Here is a 19,730-nt window from a genome sequence, read left to right on the forward strand (position 1 = left end):
GTAGACCCAAAAGCAAAACTCATCTCCTTGCTGTGCTGTTCATAAGTCCAATAGACCAGACCGGCACTCTGAAGTTGCAAATACGGTATTCCGGTATAGTCTGGGTTACTGTAAAGGGTCATTTTAGCACATACTGGCTCTAGAAAAGTATTTAAATATATGAAAAAGTTGCTTAGGATCCCTTTAAATCAAAATCCATAAAAAAGAACAATGAGACACAACTTTAACTAAACTTTTATTAATTAATCAAATGAAAACTTCCAAGAGGCAAGATCTGATAATAACCCGGGCAAAGGCACTGTCTTGTCAGTTTACAATCGTTCAGTCCTGTTTGACTCGAGACGAGATACAAGCAGCTTCAATGGTGATTTGTTCCGATTGTGATGCTAATAAGTGACGCTTCAGGTTGAAAACACTGTGCAGCAACATTCATGGCAGATATAAGAAGTACATGTAGAAAAGAAGGAAGTCGGATCATCCTGGTACAAATGTTCATTTAAAGACATCAGAATGGAAATTAGCAGAAATATCCACTAAAATACAGTTTGGCCTTTGCAAAATAGTCTAAATACATTTTTTTTTATTTCAAAACAATCTATGACATGTAGGAACTCCTTCACATGACTCGATACTAAAAGGGAATTTGGAAGAATGGCACCAGAGAATTTTTCTTTTTAAACAAAACATTTAATTATTTCTATTTATGGCACAACACACATCTTTATTTCTTCAGCCTGCTGTCTCTCTGACCCTTACCAGCTAAAACACTCCTCATTTTTATTTTTTTTAATTATTTATGACAAAAGAATTGGAATTTTATCATACAAAAATACCTCAGAGACGTCCTTTTTATTATTACACATAATTTACCACAACTGTAAAATCCCAATTATGAAATAAACTAAATTAAATACATACAGTATGTCAAATAAAAAATGCACACAGAAATGGAAGAAAGATTTGACTAATTTTCAAGTAACCTGTAACTTTCCAGTGCATGTCTAAAGAAATGAAGCTAATTAACCGATTAACTACTACAATTACAGTAATTCAGTTTACTATTAATAAACTATTCAAAACATCCTCTGAATTAACCGCAGAAGCTTTAACATGCACTACTATCAAATTAAATGCTGCTACTTTAAATTAAATAACTTCTGAATTCAAACGCTCAAATTTGGCGACAAAATGACAACTGAAGGTTATTTAGCCTAATTTCTTCAGCGTTTCGCAGCTCTAAACACGTTTTTAATGACACCAGATGTACAGGATGTTTTTTAATCCTATTTGGACTAGAGGTGGATGGAATATTGTGAAACTAAACACCAAAAGGAAAGTCAGTTCCGTCTATAAATGAGGATTTGTTGGAGGACCTTCATTAGTTAGAAAACCTTCATATTTGCACACGGAGTAGATTGTAAATACTGTCTGATCTGTAACAGAACGCTGGAAAATAATTAAAAACGTAATACTGCTCAAATATTCCTCCTCAGAATCATATTGCAGGGAGGAAAGGCGCTGTGTGAAACCGTTTACAGCAGAAATGCGTCGGAACCAGTTTGGTTTTAATTGTGCCAAATTTAGAGTCTTCTGTTTTAAAAACGCGACACAGAACAGCGACAAAAACATAAAGAAACTAAAGGTTTTCCTGCTCATCGTGTCATAAAGAGCCTTTAGCTAACGTGCTACATAAAGGAATGTTCTACCAACACACAGTTTGTCCCTTTTCAACCAGTGACTCGCCTAAGATCGAATTTAGAAAGAGGAATTGGAATTTTCCAGATCTGCATCTTAACGCTGTGCTGTTGCAGTCGCCGTATGTCGCTGAGCTGATTTGTTTTGGGTACAGAGAGAGAAACAGCTGGAGTGAGGCAGGACAGCAGTCCAGGCAGCAAGGCGCCGGATGAGCGGGCCGATGGGCGGGGCAAACGCATCACATGCACTCAAACTCATCAATGCGCTGTTTGGTGTTTCCTGACCGGATCTGTCGGAGGGTCTTGTACTTGTCGCGTCCTGCTTTCATGTTCTCCGCGTGGATCATGTCGTTCACCGTCTTCTTGGTCTCGTCCCGAGCATTGGCCAGCTCCGAGCTCAGAGCCTGGAAAGACAACAGAAGGTCACCGGGAATCCAGCTCCTGTTTAGAAACGTCACAAAACTCCTCCGTGGTGATCGGTAAACATGTTGTCTCATCTACATGAGAGGGATCTGAGTAGCTGATGCAGGTTTGGGACTCAAACATGTTTAAATGAAAGTTTAGGACCACATTTGGATTGTTTTACTGTGTAACAGGGCAGTTTAAAGGTTTATAGATAAGATTTTTATGTAACCAACATGTTTCTGATTAACCTAAATAGAAATGTTGTTTTCAGACTTCAGCACCAACAGATTTATCACCTGTTCCTGACATCAGGATCTGCTGTATTCCTGACATCAGGATCTGCTGTACTCAGGTCAGACGTCATGAATGATGTTAGTGTGGTTTAAGTCTTACCAGTAGATGTTTCTGCAGGCGTTCGTTCTTCTCAGCCTCAGTCATCCTCTCCTCTTCGCTGCGGTCCTTGTAGGAGGCGGCCACCCCGAACTCGGCGCTGGCCTCGGCGCTGCTCTCATCGTTCTCATCGTGCTCGTTCTCTGTGTTGACGGGCTCCTGGACCGCCAGCACTTTGTTCTTCAGCTCTTCTTTGGTTTTCTCCAGGTCCTCCTGCACTGAGGTAGCCTGAGGATGTGAGAGCAGGGCGTTACTCTGACTGAGATCCCTACAGCTGTCCACTGGTGTTTTAATAAAGACAAGCAGAGTAAACTGTCTAAAGCAGCTGTTTTTCAGTTAGAAACGGTCTAAACTCCACCAAATATCCATTCACCAGGAGTTTCTCCTTTTTTCCCCTAATGAAACAAACTTAATAATTAAAATTTTACATTTCTGCCAGATTTTTCTCTAAAGCAGCAACAAGAATCTGCACGGACCGCTTTGGAGGTTATACGACCTGACAGCTTCTTGCCACATGGTGGCAGTAGAGAACACGTTTTTCCTCTTTTTAAAGCAGTTATGATTTAATTTTGTGCACCTTCTGCTGCCACTCCGTGGCCTCTTCTTCCTTCTTCTTCTTGGCGTCCTCCAGCAGGGAAATCTTTGACGTCAGATCAGCCAACTCAGTGGCCTGAAAGAAGAAAAATATTGTGTTTGTTGACTGAATTGTTAACTTTTCTGCCACCGCACCTGCTTTTATTAATAAGGTGTTTCTGACTCAGCCGCTTTTTGCTAAAGCTAACCAGATGCTCTTGGTTTTTCATTTGATTCTCTGACTGCTGCAGCAGAGCCATCTTAGCCTCCTCGGCGCCCTTCAGTTCAGCCTCCAGACGCTCGGCCTCCACCTGAGCTCGTTTCCTCTCCTGCTCCAGCTCCAGAGCCCGGTGCGTCTGCTCCTCCAGCTCTGTACACACACACACACACACACACACCATAGTGAGACTCACATTGTCAAACAGAATAAAGCTTTACTAGAATCCATAGTTCCACACCTTGTTGGGCTCTTTTCGTCTGCTCTTCGATCTGCTTTAATCTTTCCATCAATTCCTCCTTTTCTTTTTCAATCTTCTCTTTCTCTTTTTCCGCAACCTCTCGTTTCCTCTTCTCATTCTCCAGCAGAGCTCTGCTCAAGCAGGATGGGATGTTTCAGCTTCATCAGTAAATCACAACATCACAATTCTGCTGTAGCTCAGACAACAGTAGAACGTTTGTACCGCTCCATCTTCTTGAGGTTCTTCTCCTCCCGAGCCTGAGCCTTCATCTGCTGCACTTCGATGGTGTCTGGCTTGCGGCGGCGCATGTACAGCTCGTGGTTGCCCATACACAGCGCCAGAATACGTTTGTTGATGCGCAGTCTTGGAGCATAGAACACAAAGTCCTAGGGCACAGATGGTTCTGTCAGAAATCATCCATTAATATGAAATGATAAACGGTGAAGAGGTAACATACTGGTGCTTTTTTGTCAATCGGTTTGATGACAAACTTCTTGTCGTTGAAGGAAATGTTCCTTATTTCGCTCCAAGGGAATCCGATTTTGGGAGTCATTCTGCAATAAGAACAAAACCTCTTGATTGGTGCTGGACACAGATCCTGAGTACCAAAGGCACGAGGACAAATTAAAAAAAAAAACTCACTTGTCGTTCTGTTCGTAAATGTTGAGGCCGAGCGCGTCCACGCCCAGCCACAGCTCCGTCCCTTTCTTGTTCTTGATGTTGAAGTAGTTGACTCCGTACATTTCCAGATCCTGTGCGATCTTCAGATACTCCATCATGGACTCCTCTCTGTGGACACATGAAGGGCAGCTCTGAGTCTGAGTTTCTGCACGGCCCGACTCCGATCACCACGTAGCATCCATCACACACGGAGCTAAAGGTGACGCCTCTAAAGATCAGGCCACTTCTTTTAGCTGAGAGGTTTCAGATCCCTAAGAACAGCACCAGCTTGCTTTTGTTCGTCTGTGCCGGAACTGAACCCACCTCATTGTTCCTTTGTGTTCTTCATGCCAAACCTGAATCCTCTCCTCCCACTGCTCCTTGTTGAGCTTGTGCTGATCCAGAACTCTGTGAAGACAAAGTGTCACTCAGAGCAACACTTTATCTAAATCTGACCGTCAGATCGGTAACAGAAAACCACGTTCGTTACCTCTGAGGAAGCAGGTTTTCACTGTGGAGATAACCTGGTGTGTGGACCTCTTTGTTGTAGTCGGCGAACTTGGCCTGCACGGCGTAGGAGGCCAGGAGCACGGCCGTCTCTGGGGGGCAGTAGATGTCGTCATTTAGGATGGCTTCCTTCACCTGCAGGAAGAAGAGCCGCTGCGTGGCTTCCTGAATTAACTCCTCCGAAACATCCTCAGGGAAGAACTTGGCACGGAATTTAAACAGCAGCGGGCTTTCCTTCCTCACATCCTGGGCTGTCACCTAAAATAAAACACGGCACGGGTGAGGGAGGAGGTGGAGGAGAGTGGTGACACAAGCCAACGAGGCTCACCTTCTTATTAAGCTTCAGCCATGTGGAGAAACCCTTTGTGTCTTGGTACTGGAGCCCAAAGTACCAAACCTCTCGCAGCCCAATGGTCTTCACCACCTGAAACAGCCAAAGCAGTTATGGTTATAGCGCCTTATTCAAACAGGAAAGATTTTCTTCAGAATATTGTCAGATGAGTCTCAGAATCCTTTAGTTTAGAGAACTTCCCTGTTTCTGTATGGACTTTCTCCGAAAGCTCCAGTTTGTTTTTATTCCCCATCAAGTGATTTTCCACTGCTAGTAGGAGGATGCATCCGTTTCTAAAACCTCCATCTTGGGGATTCCCTGACCTCCACTCACCCACAACAGTCCCAAACACAATTCAAAAAGAGCAGACGGACGCTCCTGCTGTGATCCAACCTTTCTCCTGAAAACATCTGGGACCTCCTGACCAGAGATCCATGAACGGCTCCTCCCAATCTGAGAGCTCCCACACCACGTAACCTCCTGAATATAAAACTCAGCCGACAGCCAATCGTTTTTTATTACCTTATTATTTTGTTTTACTTACAGATTCAGGTTTATAACTCTAGTGATATAAGGTTACATCCTAAATCCAGCTTTTTCCTTTAGGTTGCTTGTATTTATTATCTAAATGATCGGTTATTAAAACGTACAAGTAAATAAATGAAATCCTGTCTTATATAAGCTATAAAATCATATTCTCATGTCTCTAGTTTCACCTCTAAACCACACGTCCTACATGAGCGGTTATATAAATCACCTACATCAGACACTGATAAAGTAAATAACCTACAGGAGAAAAAAACAACTTCTTCCTCAGGAGAGGGAGCTTCTCCTACCTGGTCAAAGAGCTGCTTCCCTGTTGTGTTGGGCTGAATGGCGAACTCCAGCTCCGCATCCATCGTGGTGACTCGTACGCTGATCTGAGCCGCAGAGAAAATCAACACAAACGCAGGTTAGGAGATCTGATAAGAATTACATTTATTTGGGAAAATGTGAACTTTGAAGATACATGCTGGTGTGACCTGCTGGGTTAAGGGTATGTCCTCATAAAAATTATTGCTAAATAGCAGTAAAAAAAAGGACTTGATTACATCCGTTTTTGTGTTTGGTCGTCTGTGTGCATCCAGTGATTCATCTCAAAGTTTTCAATGGTTTATGTGATATTTCTCTCAAACTTAAAACACTCAGAGATAATAAGCCAATAATATACATTAAACTATTTTTAAAAAATAAATTGAAGCAGAATTCATGAAAGAGTCGCCTCATGGCTCTTGGCTGAGTACAGAACTTATCTACAGGAAGTAACCACATCCTCTGGAGGCTGGGTCTTGTGAGGCGAGACTGCTAAACACCAAAGTGTCATGAGAGTCATCTACATCCTGTCATGTATCAAGCAAACCTGAACTCAGATCTGAGGTGGAGTCTGACAGGAGAGAATAGTTATTCTCTTCAGTTGTCCTCTTCTTCCCAACCGGTCCATCTAGGACCTAACTTTTTAAAATGTTTAAGCAACTTTCGGTTTGTTGCAAAGCCAGTTATCAAAGGTTGAATCATCCATGGAGGTTACTCAGAGGTAGGATTTGATCCTGTGGATGGGAAGCCAACCAGGCCAGAATGCCCCTACCTTCTCTCTGTTAGGAAAATCAGCAGCAAGCAATGCCTACTGGGAAATAACTGCAGAGGCAGAGGCCCACGCCTGCCCTGAACAACAATGGTATGCATTATTGCACAGAAGCAGAGCTGATTATTGCGTTCTTTCCCATCCCCGTCAGCAGCACTCCATTTTACCGCCCAGTTCCCCCTCGGTCACTTCCTGTCACCCTCAGCTGTTGTAAGAGTTTGAATGAAACATTTAATCTGAAGCTAAGGCTACATCAAGTTGTTTATCTAAGGAAATATTTAAGAGGAACAGCTGAAGTTAGTGGAACATGTGTTCAGCTCACCGCCACCACCCTGAATGCGATGAAGCGGTTTCATTTCCGGAGACAGAAAAGTTCATCTTGCATTAAAAAGGGAACCAAGTTGCTCAGTTTTCTGCCCAGTTTGGGTGTGTCTCTCATGGCCAGAGCACAAAAGTACTTTCAACACTATTTTTAGCCTCAAGTGCAAAACACCACTCTCAGCACCCCATGTGTCAATTTTCCATGACTTTTATTTATTTTAACAGTTTGACACCAAAAGAGAAACAAGGTTCAAAAAGGCTTTTATCATGAATATTTCTGTTTCTTTGACACAGCTGGATTTGGTCACTTTAATCATGAAATCTCCTTAAAGAATAAATAAATGTTCCCATGATAAAAAAAAAAGGAAAAATGTAATAAGACACGTTGCTGTGCAGCGAGATAAATGTAACACAAAAATATGCAAACAGTTGTTTGAGTATAAACAGAAAGTCTAACATAGTTTCTACATTTGCTAGTAAAGTTTTTGGAGTTAGCGTTAGCTCCCTTAGAGTCAGCCCTGTGAGGACTACTGGTATAAACCCAGAGGTCGTGTGGGTCAAACACACAGAACGTGACTTACTTTGACACCATTCCTTCTGTTATCTCCACCCTGTTTAGATACAGAAAACGTAGATACGCCATGCTGGTGTCAGCGATGTGGTGTCAGCGATGAATAAACAATCATCACAACACCTTCAGACAAACAATAACTAAAATCCTCTGAGGACAAATGCATTACAATGCCTGCTGAAGATATCCCAAAACCTGGGAGTAATAGAGGTCATCAAAACTGCTTTTTGTTGAAAGGACGGTGATACCAGCTGTGTTTCTACTTGGTTCTGGTCTACAGCTTCCAACTCTGCAGCAAAACCCAGGAGAAGGTCCCGCTGCCTGGTTCCAGTACATAAGAAATCTCATCCATCCTCCATTAACAACTACAGATCTGTTACCCCAACATCGCACACCAAGAATGTCTAAGAGAGACTGCTACTGACCTACCTAAATAAGCAAACACCTTCTAGGGCCTTCAGCAGCTTGCTCATCGCCATGGGGATGGGGTAAAGATGCCATCACATACCTGCTTCAACAAACCCACAGTCCTCTAGACAAAGCAGACAGCGCTGTGAGGATCATGTTCTTTACAATCCAACCATTATGTAAGAAACTCCAGAACACACAGGCAGAAACCTCCACCATCTCCTGGATTAATGACTATCTGACAAACAGACCTCTTAAAAGGATTTATGTTAAACCAGGTCGTCGGCAGCACTGGAGCACCACAGGGGACGATACGTTCTCCCCTCTTATTTACCTTCTATACGCCTCAGACCTTCAGTACAATTCAGATGATTCTTCAGATCTGCTGGAACATAGCCCTCTACAGAAGATCCACTAGAACCAGCTACAGGGACTCTTTGTAGAAACTTTAATGATACGTTTCTATCTAAAGCATCCAATTTCTCTTTTGGGATTAACAAGGTAGTTTTCACAACCCTGGGAAAGCTGCATGACTTGCTGAGTCAAGTGGTAATGACAGGGTGTACTTTAGGCTAAAGCTTAGCTAACATACCAATATTTATTTACATTTACGCTCTCGTGGTTTGAACTCACCATGCTTACATAGGATGACTGATTTTCATGACATTCTGGCAGCTTACCATTTCTTTAAAATAATAGTTTATTGGCAAGTATTGATATTCAGATTCTGTTTGATTTTAAAATCTTAAAAGTAAAAAAGCAGATTGCAAAATACGTCTAAATCTCACAATGTGAGAGCTGTGAGTTCCAGTGTGCCCAACCCTGATCCTTGAGATCCCCTATCCAGCATGTTTTAGACGTTTCCCTGTTTCAACACACCTGATTTGAATCAGTGGTGATTAGCAGTGTTCTGCAGAGCCCGAGTAGCTGTTGAACAGGTGATTCAGTCACTGAATTAGCAGAGTGAGATATAAAACAAGCTGGATAGGGGATCTTGAGGACCAGGGTTGGGCATACCTGCATAGTCAAGTTTTTTTTTTAATATTGTCAGTCTTTCTGCAAACATGTAACCTCCATTCATTTCACCCTTCCATTATTTTAAAACAATTATGCAACCATCTTAAAGTATGTGGGGTTGTTTTTAGGATTATGTTTGCAGTATGTACAAGTATTTTAGTGTTTGTACGATAAAATCTTAAAATTAGCACTATGACTAGTGATGTAAGAAAATATCGATCTGGCAATACATCGTGATTTTTTCCCCCGCGATGTTATATTGATATTCAAAAGCCGTGGATCTAATCTTTGGAAGAATTTACATGCAAACAGTGTTTTCTTTTCTTTTGATGCAAATCCAACACCGACCGCTAGTTGGCAGTAGGGTGCAATGGGTTTTGTTTCCACCATTGAAATGTAAATCCATCTGTTCTGGTTCAGATACCTCAGGTTTAACATGCCAAGTATTAGTTTGGACTGTTTAATGAATATTCCTACAATAAATTCAGTCTAAAAAAAATCTCTAATACTGAATGTATCGCAATATATCGTGATACGTATCGTATCGCCAAAATTTCACCAATACACATTCCTAACTATGACAATACTTTATGCCCCAGTAGAGATCACACATGAATTAACATTCAAATATTAAAGCTATTTCAATAATAATAATATTTTTTAAGTTGCATCTCCATTTGAAGGTGGAATCAAATTAAATATGATAACTTCTAAGTAGACAGGTTGACTCAGAGCTGAACTGTGGAAAGTACCCCAGACAGGAAGTCAAAAAATAAAACCACTGGTGCACTTGTCTCTGTGTTCAGACACACCAGCCCTACATTCACACACCAATGTTATCGGTGTGACTCACAACTACAGTCCTTTCAGCTGAAGCCAAGACAACAGAGAAGATAACAGCAAAAGCTCTCAGGAACATGAGAAAAGCAAACCGTGTGAAAGATTGATAGAGCAGCACGTCCCAACTCCATGTACGTTACGTACAATTTAGTTTACCGGTTGATAAATTTAGTACAGTCATCTAACAACACTCAAACACAGTCAGGGCAACCTTAAAAACTTCTCGACACTTAAAAATGTGTTATTACCCAGTCAGGTGGAAGGTTCAAATGTGAACTCAGGATTTAGTCGATAAGCTAATATTCATATGAATATGAAGCAGTGGTAGAACTCATCCTGAAGCTAAAACAAGCAAATAACACAGGAAGGAATCACATGACAACAAGCTAGTTTATTTGCTCCAAAGACAAAACAATGACTTTCTCCTAATGGAGCTCAGTATTTACATCAAATCACCACAGATCCTGCTCATTAGACCAGATCTAATTTGGGCCTCTACATCTCCACCCGGATGGTTTGTAGTCTGCAGTTATGACTTTTGCATCTGTGGTGCAGAAATTCAGTGCAGAGTTCACACAGATGATAAGAAGAGGGAGGTGAGAACAGGAAGACGTTTTGGTCAAAGCAGGAGACCACACACACACACACACACACTCATAAAAAAGGTGCTACTTTAGCAGGCATTTATTTTAGGAGGTCACAAAAGAGCGTTTAAAAATCCTGATAGTTGGATTTTTTTTTTGTTCAAGATTTTCGTTGGATTGTTAAAGACAACGATGCAATAAAAATCACACAAATGTCTCACTAATCTGCTAAAGTTGTGCACAGTGTAATGGAGTCCAGCTGCTACTTCAGATATTTGTGTGTTTTTTATGTTAGTCTATTCCTCCATGAAGGATGGAGACAGCCCATAATTCAGCAAGTCAATAAGGTTAGAACAGACTGATCCTAAACTCACATCAAATCCAGCTTTATGTAATGACGGCATTCATTGAAACTGTTGAAGCCCCGTTGATTATGAGGAAAGTCTGAATGGTTCAACAGTCTCCAGACCCTTTAACCTCTACAGTAAATAAACTGTAACGTGTAATAATGAAACACCACCAACAACTAAAAACCAAGAAAAACACATAAAATGACAACAGAATGGACCAACAATGAAGGACTTACTTTTAGGACTCTTGAGCCTTTAAAGAGAAAAATCAAAAGCAGGTTATTTGATGGTGGTTTGTCCACAACCTTCAGCTCTACTCGGTCCTAATCTTCTTTGCTATGTGCTCCACAGACCCATTTAATCTCCTGCCAGCATTCCTCCAGGTCTTTCCATTTACCGCGTCTCCATAGACACACAGTTAAACGTCTGGAGCTCCTAACTAGTCCTGAAGTCTGCATGTTGGGATAAAATGGTAAGTTTTGCATAGTTGAACTCTTTTTTGTTTAATTAGCATTGAAAGACCTATATAAAAAGAGCTGGCTAGTCATTTGACTTGGCTCTATAGTTCAAATAGAAGGCATGAAAGTGAAAAAAGCTGCCTTGGTTAAGTCAGATGGAAAGGTCATTTTGTTTCTCTGCAAGCCAAGACTATTAGAACTAAAATGCTCTAGTTTAGTCTGTTTTAGTGTTCAACGAAAGAAGCATTTTTAAAACATCATTAGCAGTAATTTAGTAGCACTTTATTACCTCACAAGAGTCTAACTAGACAACATCTTGCATCACTGATCATGAAAACACATGAAGTTGTAAAATGAGACTGATCCAGTGAGTTCTGTGTTTGCTGTCCTGCTGCAATGCAATCTGAAGTGGAGCATGGCATCTGAGAACCACGCTGGGGAGAGCAGGGAGGGGAGCAGCCAGACTGTGATGTGAAAGTCCATATAAGGCTGCAGGCGAGGAAATTACCAGGGAGGAACTGATGTAACTGCAGAAACCTTGAGTCACAACATGACATCCTTGGGAAACTGTAGCACTGCCAGGAGTCATCCAGCAAACAGTTTGATGGGAGTTATTGATATTGTGCAATATTAAAAGTTTTGAATGGAACTTAAAGTAAAACTAGTTTATTTAAACGTTAAGCTAAAGCTTTAACATTGACCTCAGTGGTTACCGAGTTAGAAACTTGACCAGTTTAATATTTGGCAGCACTAAGCAGCCCTCTGCTGACCCCAAAACCACACTAGATAGTTTTGTGGAGTGGGTAAGTGTCCTAAGGGGCGCTCTTTGTTAGCTGTAATGCTAGCAGTTAGCATTTTCAGTTTGCCGATCGCTATTCAAAAGCACAAGAAAAAGAAAAAGAAGAAGTTTGCTTTTCCGCGCAAATGCTCCAGTTGACAACGTTGTCCTTCGCGTTGCTTCTTCACTTCACGGTTGGCCCAATGATGATGAAACACCCCATGTATGTTTCTGACCTTGATTCCTTTCCTTTGATCCTTGAAAATGATCCATCTAGTGGAGCATCTTCTCCCTGTTGTCCATCTTTTTTTTGGGGGGGGGGGGTCATCGGCAGTCTCTTGGAAAAGGGCCTCATTCGATTAACCCCAAAATTCCACTACCTCCGCTCCGCTGCACTCCGGCACGAACTCCGCAGCAAAATCGGTCCCGTTGTAGTCAATCAGAGCTGTTCCACTACTGCGGCCGTGCGGCGCAGTGCGCCGCCCGCCATTCGGCAAAAATAGGATTGATTCTATTTTTGCCGGACGCCGGAGCACCTCCGCAGTCAATGGACAGAAATCACAACCGCCCAGGGAGCAAGCACAACTTCCGTTATTTCACAATAAGTCGATAAACAAAAAGCGTTTTTTGTTTCATATGCACAGGTTTAACAACTTTTAACAACTATCAATGGCGGCTGAACTTTAAATGCACAAAAATAAGCCATAAATACATAAAAACTTCCGCGTTCATTGCTCGGACTGTATCGCATGCGCATGCCTGTTTGCGCACCTCAGGTCTCCGCACCGGAGCGGAGCCGTTGTAGAGCGGGTACCAGTAAAAATTGAGTTCGGAAGCGAGCGGCTGCCGAAGGCGGAGCGGAGGTAGTGGAATCTTGGGGTAACAGCACCTTCTCAGCTCCCTTGTGGCCGGTGAGGAAACCTAATGGAAGGAGCTTCCCTTCATTCATCTTCACGAGTGCTGTCTCACCAAATTCAACTAATCTGATGCTTGCTAAAGCAGTGTTTTCATTGTAATATCGTCATGGTCTTAAAAAGGAGTGAATGTCTGTGTGTTTCATTTTTGTTTGTTTTATTTGTTCATGCTTGTGTTTAACTTGAGCCGAGGATGCTTTTAAACCAATGTTAAACAAAGCTACTTTAACCAGATCTGATCAATCTGCGTTTGGGTTCCAGTCAAAGCTCCAGCTTATGCTAAATGACCATCCTTTGGGGGATCAAGCCAGACCTTTCAGTGGAATCATTTTAGCAGCATTGGAACCATCCTTTTCCAAGATCAAACAACCACTATTTGTTTTAATCTGCAAAACAACTCATCAGACTTGAAACGTCCCACCAGCAGACCCAGGAGACTATCTCTGACCAGCTGATGCAGATTCAGAGAATTACGCCCTTTGATATCCAGAAGTCAAACTACTCGCTTGCAAAGAAGACTTTGTGGCCAGCCGAATCGCTGAGAAGCCTCATCTCACGGGTATCGTACTCTGCACTGGCGTTGGATGGTTAATTATTAATATTAGGGATGTAAAAAAGTATCAATATGGCAATATATCATATTTTCTCCTGGGGGGGGGGGGGGGGGGGGGTCCCATGCGCTCCATCCCGCAGCTCTCCTTTGAGAGAGCAGGGGTGGGGGCTGGGGGCTTGCACATGTTCCGCTGCTGTTTCTCACCAGTATCAGCTGATGGAGGGCTCTAGTTTCGTTGCGCCATTCATGTCAGCGGACACGGTAGGGTTGGGGAGGGGGGCGGGGCATGACGCTTAGTCTGGTGGGTGGCCAAGCAAAAGCGCTGGGGGAAACCCTGCTGTATATAATCATTTGTCCTGCATCTTCATTAGTAGAATTATAGTAATAAATATATTTTTGTGTTGGTTCCCTGGCATACCCAAATAACCTATTTATATCATCAATCGAATATTAAAGGTTTAATAATACTGATAATGTCTTTATGAACACACAGTGGCCGCATAGTGGTGCGGGATTTTTGTGGCACTCGTGCCGGCACCCATGGTTGCAATATTGCTGCAATGCCAAACTTGTGAATGCATATTACGCCTTGGCGCAGTAGAGGGTGGTATCTAAAGGGAAAGTAAACACAGGCAGTAAGTTTCACTTTTATAAACACAACTAGCTAAGATGATGTTTATGTTTATTTATTTGGCAGATGCTTTTATCCAAAGCGACTTACAATTTATAACCTGTAGGGCATGTTGTGATCTGTGGGGGAAACCGGAGTACCCGGAAGAAACCCACGCATGCATGGGGAGAACACGCAACTCCACGCAGAAAGGCCACAGCCGAGTTTCAAACCTGCAACCTTTGTGCTGCAAGGCAACAGTACTAACAACTGCGCCATCATGCAGCCCACGATAAACTGGAGTGATGCAGCGCTCTGAGAGCTTCCCTCTGTTAGGGCTGGAGCTCTGATCACCAAAGACTGCACAGGGACAAAGTGAAAGCCAACTTTTTGAGCAGTTTGTCAAAAAGAACTGAATGGGCAAATTGATCGCAATAAAAAGCTAGTTATGTCCAAGATTAACAGAAGTCTGCAGCAGCGCAGAGACCCCCCATACCCCCTTTATACTGCCATCTTTTGTAAACTGGACATGATTGTGCCACATTACCAGCACTTATAAATGACTTTAGAGTCCCAGATGCCGGCTCAATGTTGCAGCAAACTGGCAGCATTGTTCTCTAAAAGAGGCTAGTGAGTAATGTCTTTGGAGACGAGGCACAAAGCTAAAACTGGAGTGAACACCGGCGCAGCCTACACTAGTTTCAGGAGCTAAACGAAGCTACAAAATCCCAGACTGATGATGACCCGGCTTTGTTGCTACTGGACTTGTAAATAAGAAATTTTTTGTCCAACAGTGCGGATCTTTTTACTTAGTGTTGTTTTTTATTTTTTGTATTAGCTGGCTTTTGTTAGCATTAGCTCGCTGTTAGCGCTAGGTACAGCAGGCTGCAGCAATATTTGTTTACAACAGTTGTAATTCCACTTTCAACCAGTAGGACGGAGGAAACTGTTAGTTTAACAGACAAGAATGCATTATGTGTAGCAAACATTTGAGCTGACCATTCATTGGGCTATTTATCTGTTCTTTGCAATATGCATTTTGCGCATGCTGATATCGCGATAACGATATATTTGCCATATGCTCTGCAGCCCTAGCTTTAATTCAGCTAGTTGTAGATGTGATTCCATTCTGGGAAAGAATTTTCACCCATTTATGTGACAAACATCCCATTTTATTCACACCGTCAGCTGAACTTTCACCCAGACCAAAACATTATTAGGTTAGACTTTGGAGAGATATCCCCTCAGTCTGGTGCATCCATCAACTCTACAGCATCTGCAGTAATAGCACAACTTATACATCATATTAAACCTCATTACTCTTGTTTTTTATTTTAGGAAAACCATCATGCTTCCTCTTAACCATCTAATCCTTCCACTTTTCTAGTTCCTCCTTATTCATTAAAGTCAGGTCACATTTGAGGACAGATTTAGTCTCTAATCTAAGTTTGAGGTCTCTAAATATAAAGACAAAACATTTAAATAAGGCATATCTGATTAATGTAGTAAGTTAAACATAGTAGCTTAAAAATCATAAAAGTTTTTTTTACACCCCACAGCTATAAATAATCCTGAATATTGACTTATGCAACAGCTGGTTTGGTTTTTGCTTCTTAGCTGATTAACAAAAATAGGCATGTAAAGTTTATGGAAGAGGTGACAATGTCTAACATTTCATTCTTGATGACAATTGGAAAAAAAATTTTGAGGAAGTTCTGACAAACAATTCTACAGGTAGAGAGCAGGTACAGGGCTCAGGCACTTGTAGGGTGTTTATGTTCCACATGATTTGAGTTTTATCTATTGAGTTTACAAAAAAATGCTATCTTAAATAAATAAACCTGGATTTAAAAAATCTAACCAAACCGGAGTAAAAAAAAAAGAAAAAAAAAAGTTAAACTTGACTTTTATCAACTGAAAAATAACAATGATTTAAGATTGATGTGCAGCATTTATCTCCATCCGATTGGACATTTGTTTTGATATTTGTTTTAGTGATGCACTGATGTAAAATTTTGGGGCCGATACCGATATTAATATCACTTTTATGGCCGATAACTGATATTTGCAGATATACTGACATTAATGCTTCTAAAATCTACAGAATTTGTGTAGAATGAAAATTATTAAAGCTCAATTTATGTTATTATGTACACACACATTTACACTTCTGAGATGATTACAATAACTTTTACAAGACTAAATAAATACACATCACCCCCCTAAACCTCTGAAACAGATAAACAACGGAAACAAGACAGAGAAAATATTGGTTGTTAATATCGGCCCAGTTTTATTTATCAGATCAATACCGATATGTTAAAAAATGACAAACATCGGCCGATATCGATATTAATGCATCTCTACTTTATTTTATTCTTGTGTTTTTTGCGACGGTGTTCAGCACCTCGGGTTTCCGATAAGGTTGTGGAAGGTGCTTTATAAATAAAATTGAATTGAATTAATATAAACCAGATTGTGCATGTGATGCTATGTGGGTAACCTGGAAAGAAGAGGGCAGATTTAACAGTGTCCTTTTTTTGCATCTCAGAACTCAATAAATATAGAAACAAAAAGCTGAATCTTGAACAACACCAGGGGAAATTTAAATATGATGGGTTTGAAACCACTTTCAGTTTTACCAAATATGAAGACATCAGCAGAAAACTTGGCTTTTCCTTTGTTATTATTCTGTCTTTGTGTTGTCTCCTGGGGTTTTCTTTGTGTTTAACTGGACCAGCATCAGGTCAGAGCGAACCAGATTTAACTCCTTCACTCACTGGGCACCAATCAGAACTGAGATTTATTGGTGAAACTCACACCGTGGTTTATTCTCATGCACTCCCCTGCCGATTTGGTTAGCACAGCTGGCCCCAGTGACAGTTCAAATCCCTCCTTGTTGGAGCTGGATGGAAAAAAGCAGGCCTTGTTTAAGGAAGGCTAGCTCGGTGGCTACTGCAGGCCACACTTCCGCTGAAGACCATCAAAAAGAGGATAATTATGGCTCACGAGCCGCGGAGTAACCCAGCAGGCTCGTCTTTAGCTGCTATTGTAAGTCTAAAAGCTTGAATGGAGGATTTGATTAAAGGCGCTAATTTTACTGAATAGATCATGAGCGGGAGCGCGCGCGCACACACAATTAACGGAAAGTACCACAGTAACGGGAGTTTGAAAGGATGTGCCAGCTAATCAAATACCATCAAGTTAGCTTAAAAATGAGAATAAATCGGGCATTAGCGTTAGCTTAAACGGGATAAACGAGTCCGACTCAGGTTAATGCATGATGACGCTGATATGGAGTCTTACCGTTTTCGGCATCTTTCCCTTCTTTTAGGTCCGACACAGGCTTTAAAAAAGTTGTTAAATCAGACGTGTAGTTGAGCAGAAAACTTTTTTCCCATCAGCACAATGCCCTCCCTTCGCGAGGACAAAAACGGCACTTTTCTCTCGACTTCTAAGCGCTGTTATCAACCCTAAGCTCCGGGGAGAGACTCTCTTTGTTTCGCCTTTAAGTCAAACGGACTGGAGCCTGGTTTCCTGCTAACGGTACCCCTGCTGCAAAAACCACACCCAGACCGATGACAGGACCAGCAGCCAGCCAGACTGAAGGGAGGCTTCAGGCCAGCGGCTGGCTGGCTCCGCCCGTGGCGGTCGTATCGTCATGGCTGCATCTCATCTGACTGCCCCCTAAAAAGTTACACATCATTCTCTTTATCTTTAATCATTCTGGCTTAAATTCTTCACATATGACGTCAGAGATACAGAAATAGACTGTTTCGCTCTCAGGGGCGAATTTAAGTAGAGAAGCATGGGGGGCTCAGCCCAGTTGAAACATATTACGGAAGAGTTTCTAATTTTATTTTAGAAAAGTTATATCAGTAAAACGTGTCTAAAAATGTATATTTCATTATAGGGAACAAAATAAAATGATAACTGCTTGAGTTTTTATGACTTATTTCTAGTCTACACTTGCAACTCCAGAATGAATTGGAAATCAAATAAAAAGTATTGCCCCCATGTGGCTGGATGCGGTATATTACCTCCTCCATGTAAACGAGTCTTTTTCCAATTAAATTAACAAAAATGCATCTCTGATGTTTTTTTAACATGTTGAATTTTGTTCATACAGGTAGAGTTTATTTGCTGTTGTATTTTGTTTGTAATTTCTGTTATTTTTTGAAACCATGATTATGTGTGAGTGAGAAGGGGAGACTTTCAGTCTCATTTCTTGTGCACTGTTGCTTTCTTCTTCAACAAAACAACAGAGGGAGCCTAGGTCACACCCATCTACTCCTGGACCACGGGTCCCCGGAAGAAAATGAATGCAAGTCATTGGGGCTAAAAACACTATTTTCTAATTTTGCTTGTTTTGTGCCATGCATTTCACATATGATGTCCGTGAATTTTAAAGACAAAGTTTGGTACCAAGAATGTGCTTATTTTCGAACAAGGGAAATGCTATTTTAGGTTTTGTGTGAAAAATAAGTCCAGGACTACCAATGCGCTTCACGAAAGTGACGTCATCAAACCAGACAGAGAAAACTGAGGGAAAAGGGCTGTAAGTTCAGCAAACTTCCCAGAGGAGGAAAAAACCACCATAAATCTAGCCATGTGGTAAGTAGCAGCTATGTTAGGGGAGAGGAGAATATGTGGTGACGTCACATGTGCGACGTGCCGATTTCTGGTGTGTAGTCATGCTAATTACAAACTTTTACAAGCTGACAAATCGTACGTGACTGGCATGGTCGAAACACACATCATTAGTTTTCATTTAAATTGAAGTACAACATATGTGCAATCCAGGGTCTAAGGCAAAGCGGATCAGAAAATAGCGTTTTTAGCCCCGTTGACTTGCATTCATTTTTTCATTCTTCCGGGGACCCATGAGCTGTTCGGAAAGGGAGAAGACTTGGGCTCCCTCTAGCAACATCCAAATGCTTGGTCAATATTTATAGATGTCTATGGCTGTTAGGAGATGCAGAAAAAATGCACTTGAGACATCTGATAAATTGTGTCCTTTAATTTAAGTTCTTATTTTAAAAAAACAATTGCAGTTTTTTTAATCAGATGGCACAGAAAAAATACTGAATTTCTGTAAATGTGTTTATTTTGTTGTAATTCTATTAAAAATTGTCTCAAATACAGCTGTTTTTGCATATTTATGTTAAAGCACGAATGACAACTGGTAGCATGAAGGATGCCAAAGGGCCTGTATCCCACCCCTGTATTAAAACAGGAACAATGTCAACAAATTGACAATTCATGAACCACAGTTGAGGAAATAAAACAGCTTTTCCTTATCAAGATACAGTAATATTAAGAGGAACATTTCTGCATTCCCTGCTTGAATAAAAACTGTTGTGGATGCTGGTTCAGCATGCCATGCTAGTCCAGCATGGGATGCTGTTAATTTGATTCAGGTCCAGCATGCTGGTCCAGGATGGGATGCTGGTCTAGCATGCATGTTCAGAATGAAATTAACAGCACTCCATGCTGGACTAGCATGGCATGCTGAACTAGCATCCAAAACACAATACTGCAGTTTACTTTACTTTTTCTTTTAAAAAATTGTGAATTTGTTAAATTGTTATTGCATAACGTCTCTGACTTCAGAGTAAAACGCATCTAAAAATAACGACAAATACTCAACTTGAGCATTGGGAAATGCATGCAGGATGCAAACTCTG

At 41.3% G+C, this 19,730-nt stretch overlaps 1 protein-coding gene across 1 annotated transcript; it reads right to left on the minus strand.

Annotated features, from left to right (window-relative positions):
- Positions 1-1,463: 1,463 nt before the first annotated feature.
- On the minus strand, positions 1,464-17,579 carry LOC107386575 (moesin). The gene is made up of 13 exons (XM_015961050.3): positions 17,350-17,579; positions 5,855-5,938; positions 5,016-5,111; positions 4,671-4,945; positions 4,505-4,588; positions 4,163-4,309; positions 3,978-4,074; positions 3,743-3,906; positions 3,521-3,651; positions 3,272-3,432; positions 3,067-3,159; positions 2,493-2,717; positions 1,464-2,098 (listed from the first exon to the last, which is right to left on the minus strand). The coding sequence occupies exons 1-13, from the start codon at positions 17,359-17,361 to the stop codon at positions 1,934-1,936; spliced, it is 1,734 nt and encodes a 577-aa protein (XP_015816536.1). The 5' UTR covers positions 17,362-17,579; the 3' UTR covers positions 1,464-1,933.
- Between the last annotated feature and the right edge of the window lie 2,151 nt (positions 17,580-19,730).

This window comes from Nothobranchius furzeri, chromosome 10 (assembly GCF_043380555.1).
Source record: "Nothobranchius furzeri strain GRZ-AD chromosome 10, NfurGRZ-RIMD1, whole genome shotgun sequence".
In the NCBI taxonomy this organism is placed as follows: Eukaryota; Metazoa; Chordata; class Actinopteri; order Cyprinodontiformes; family Nothobranchiidae; genus Nothobranchius; species Nothobranchius furzeri.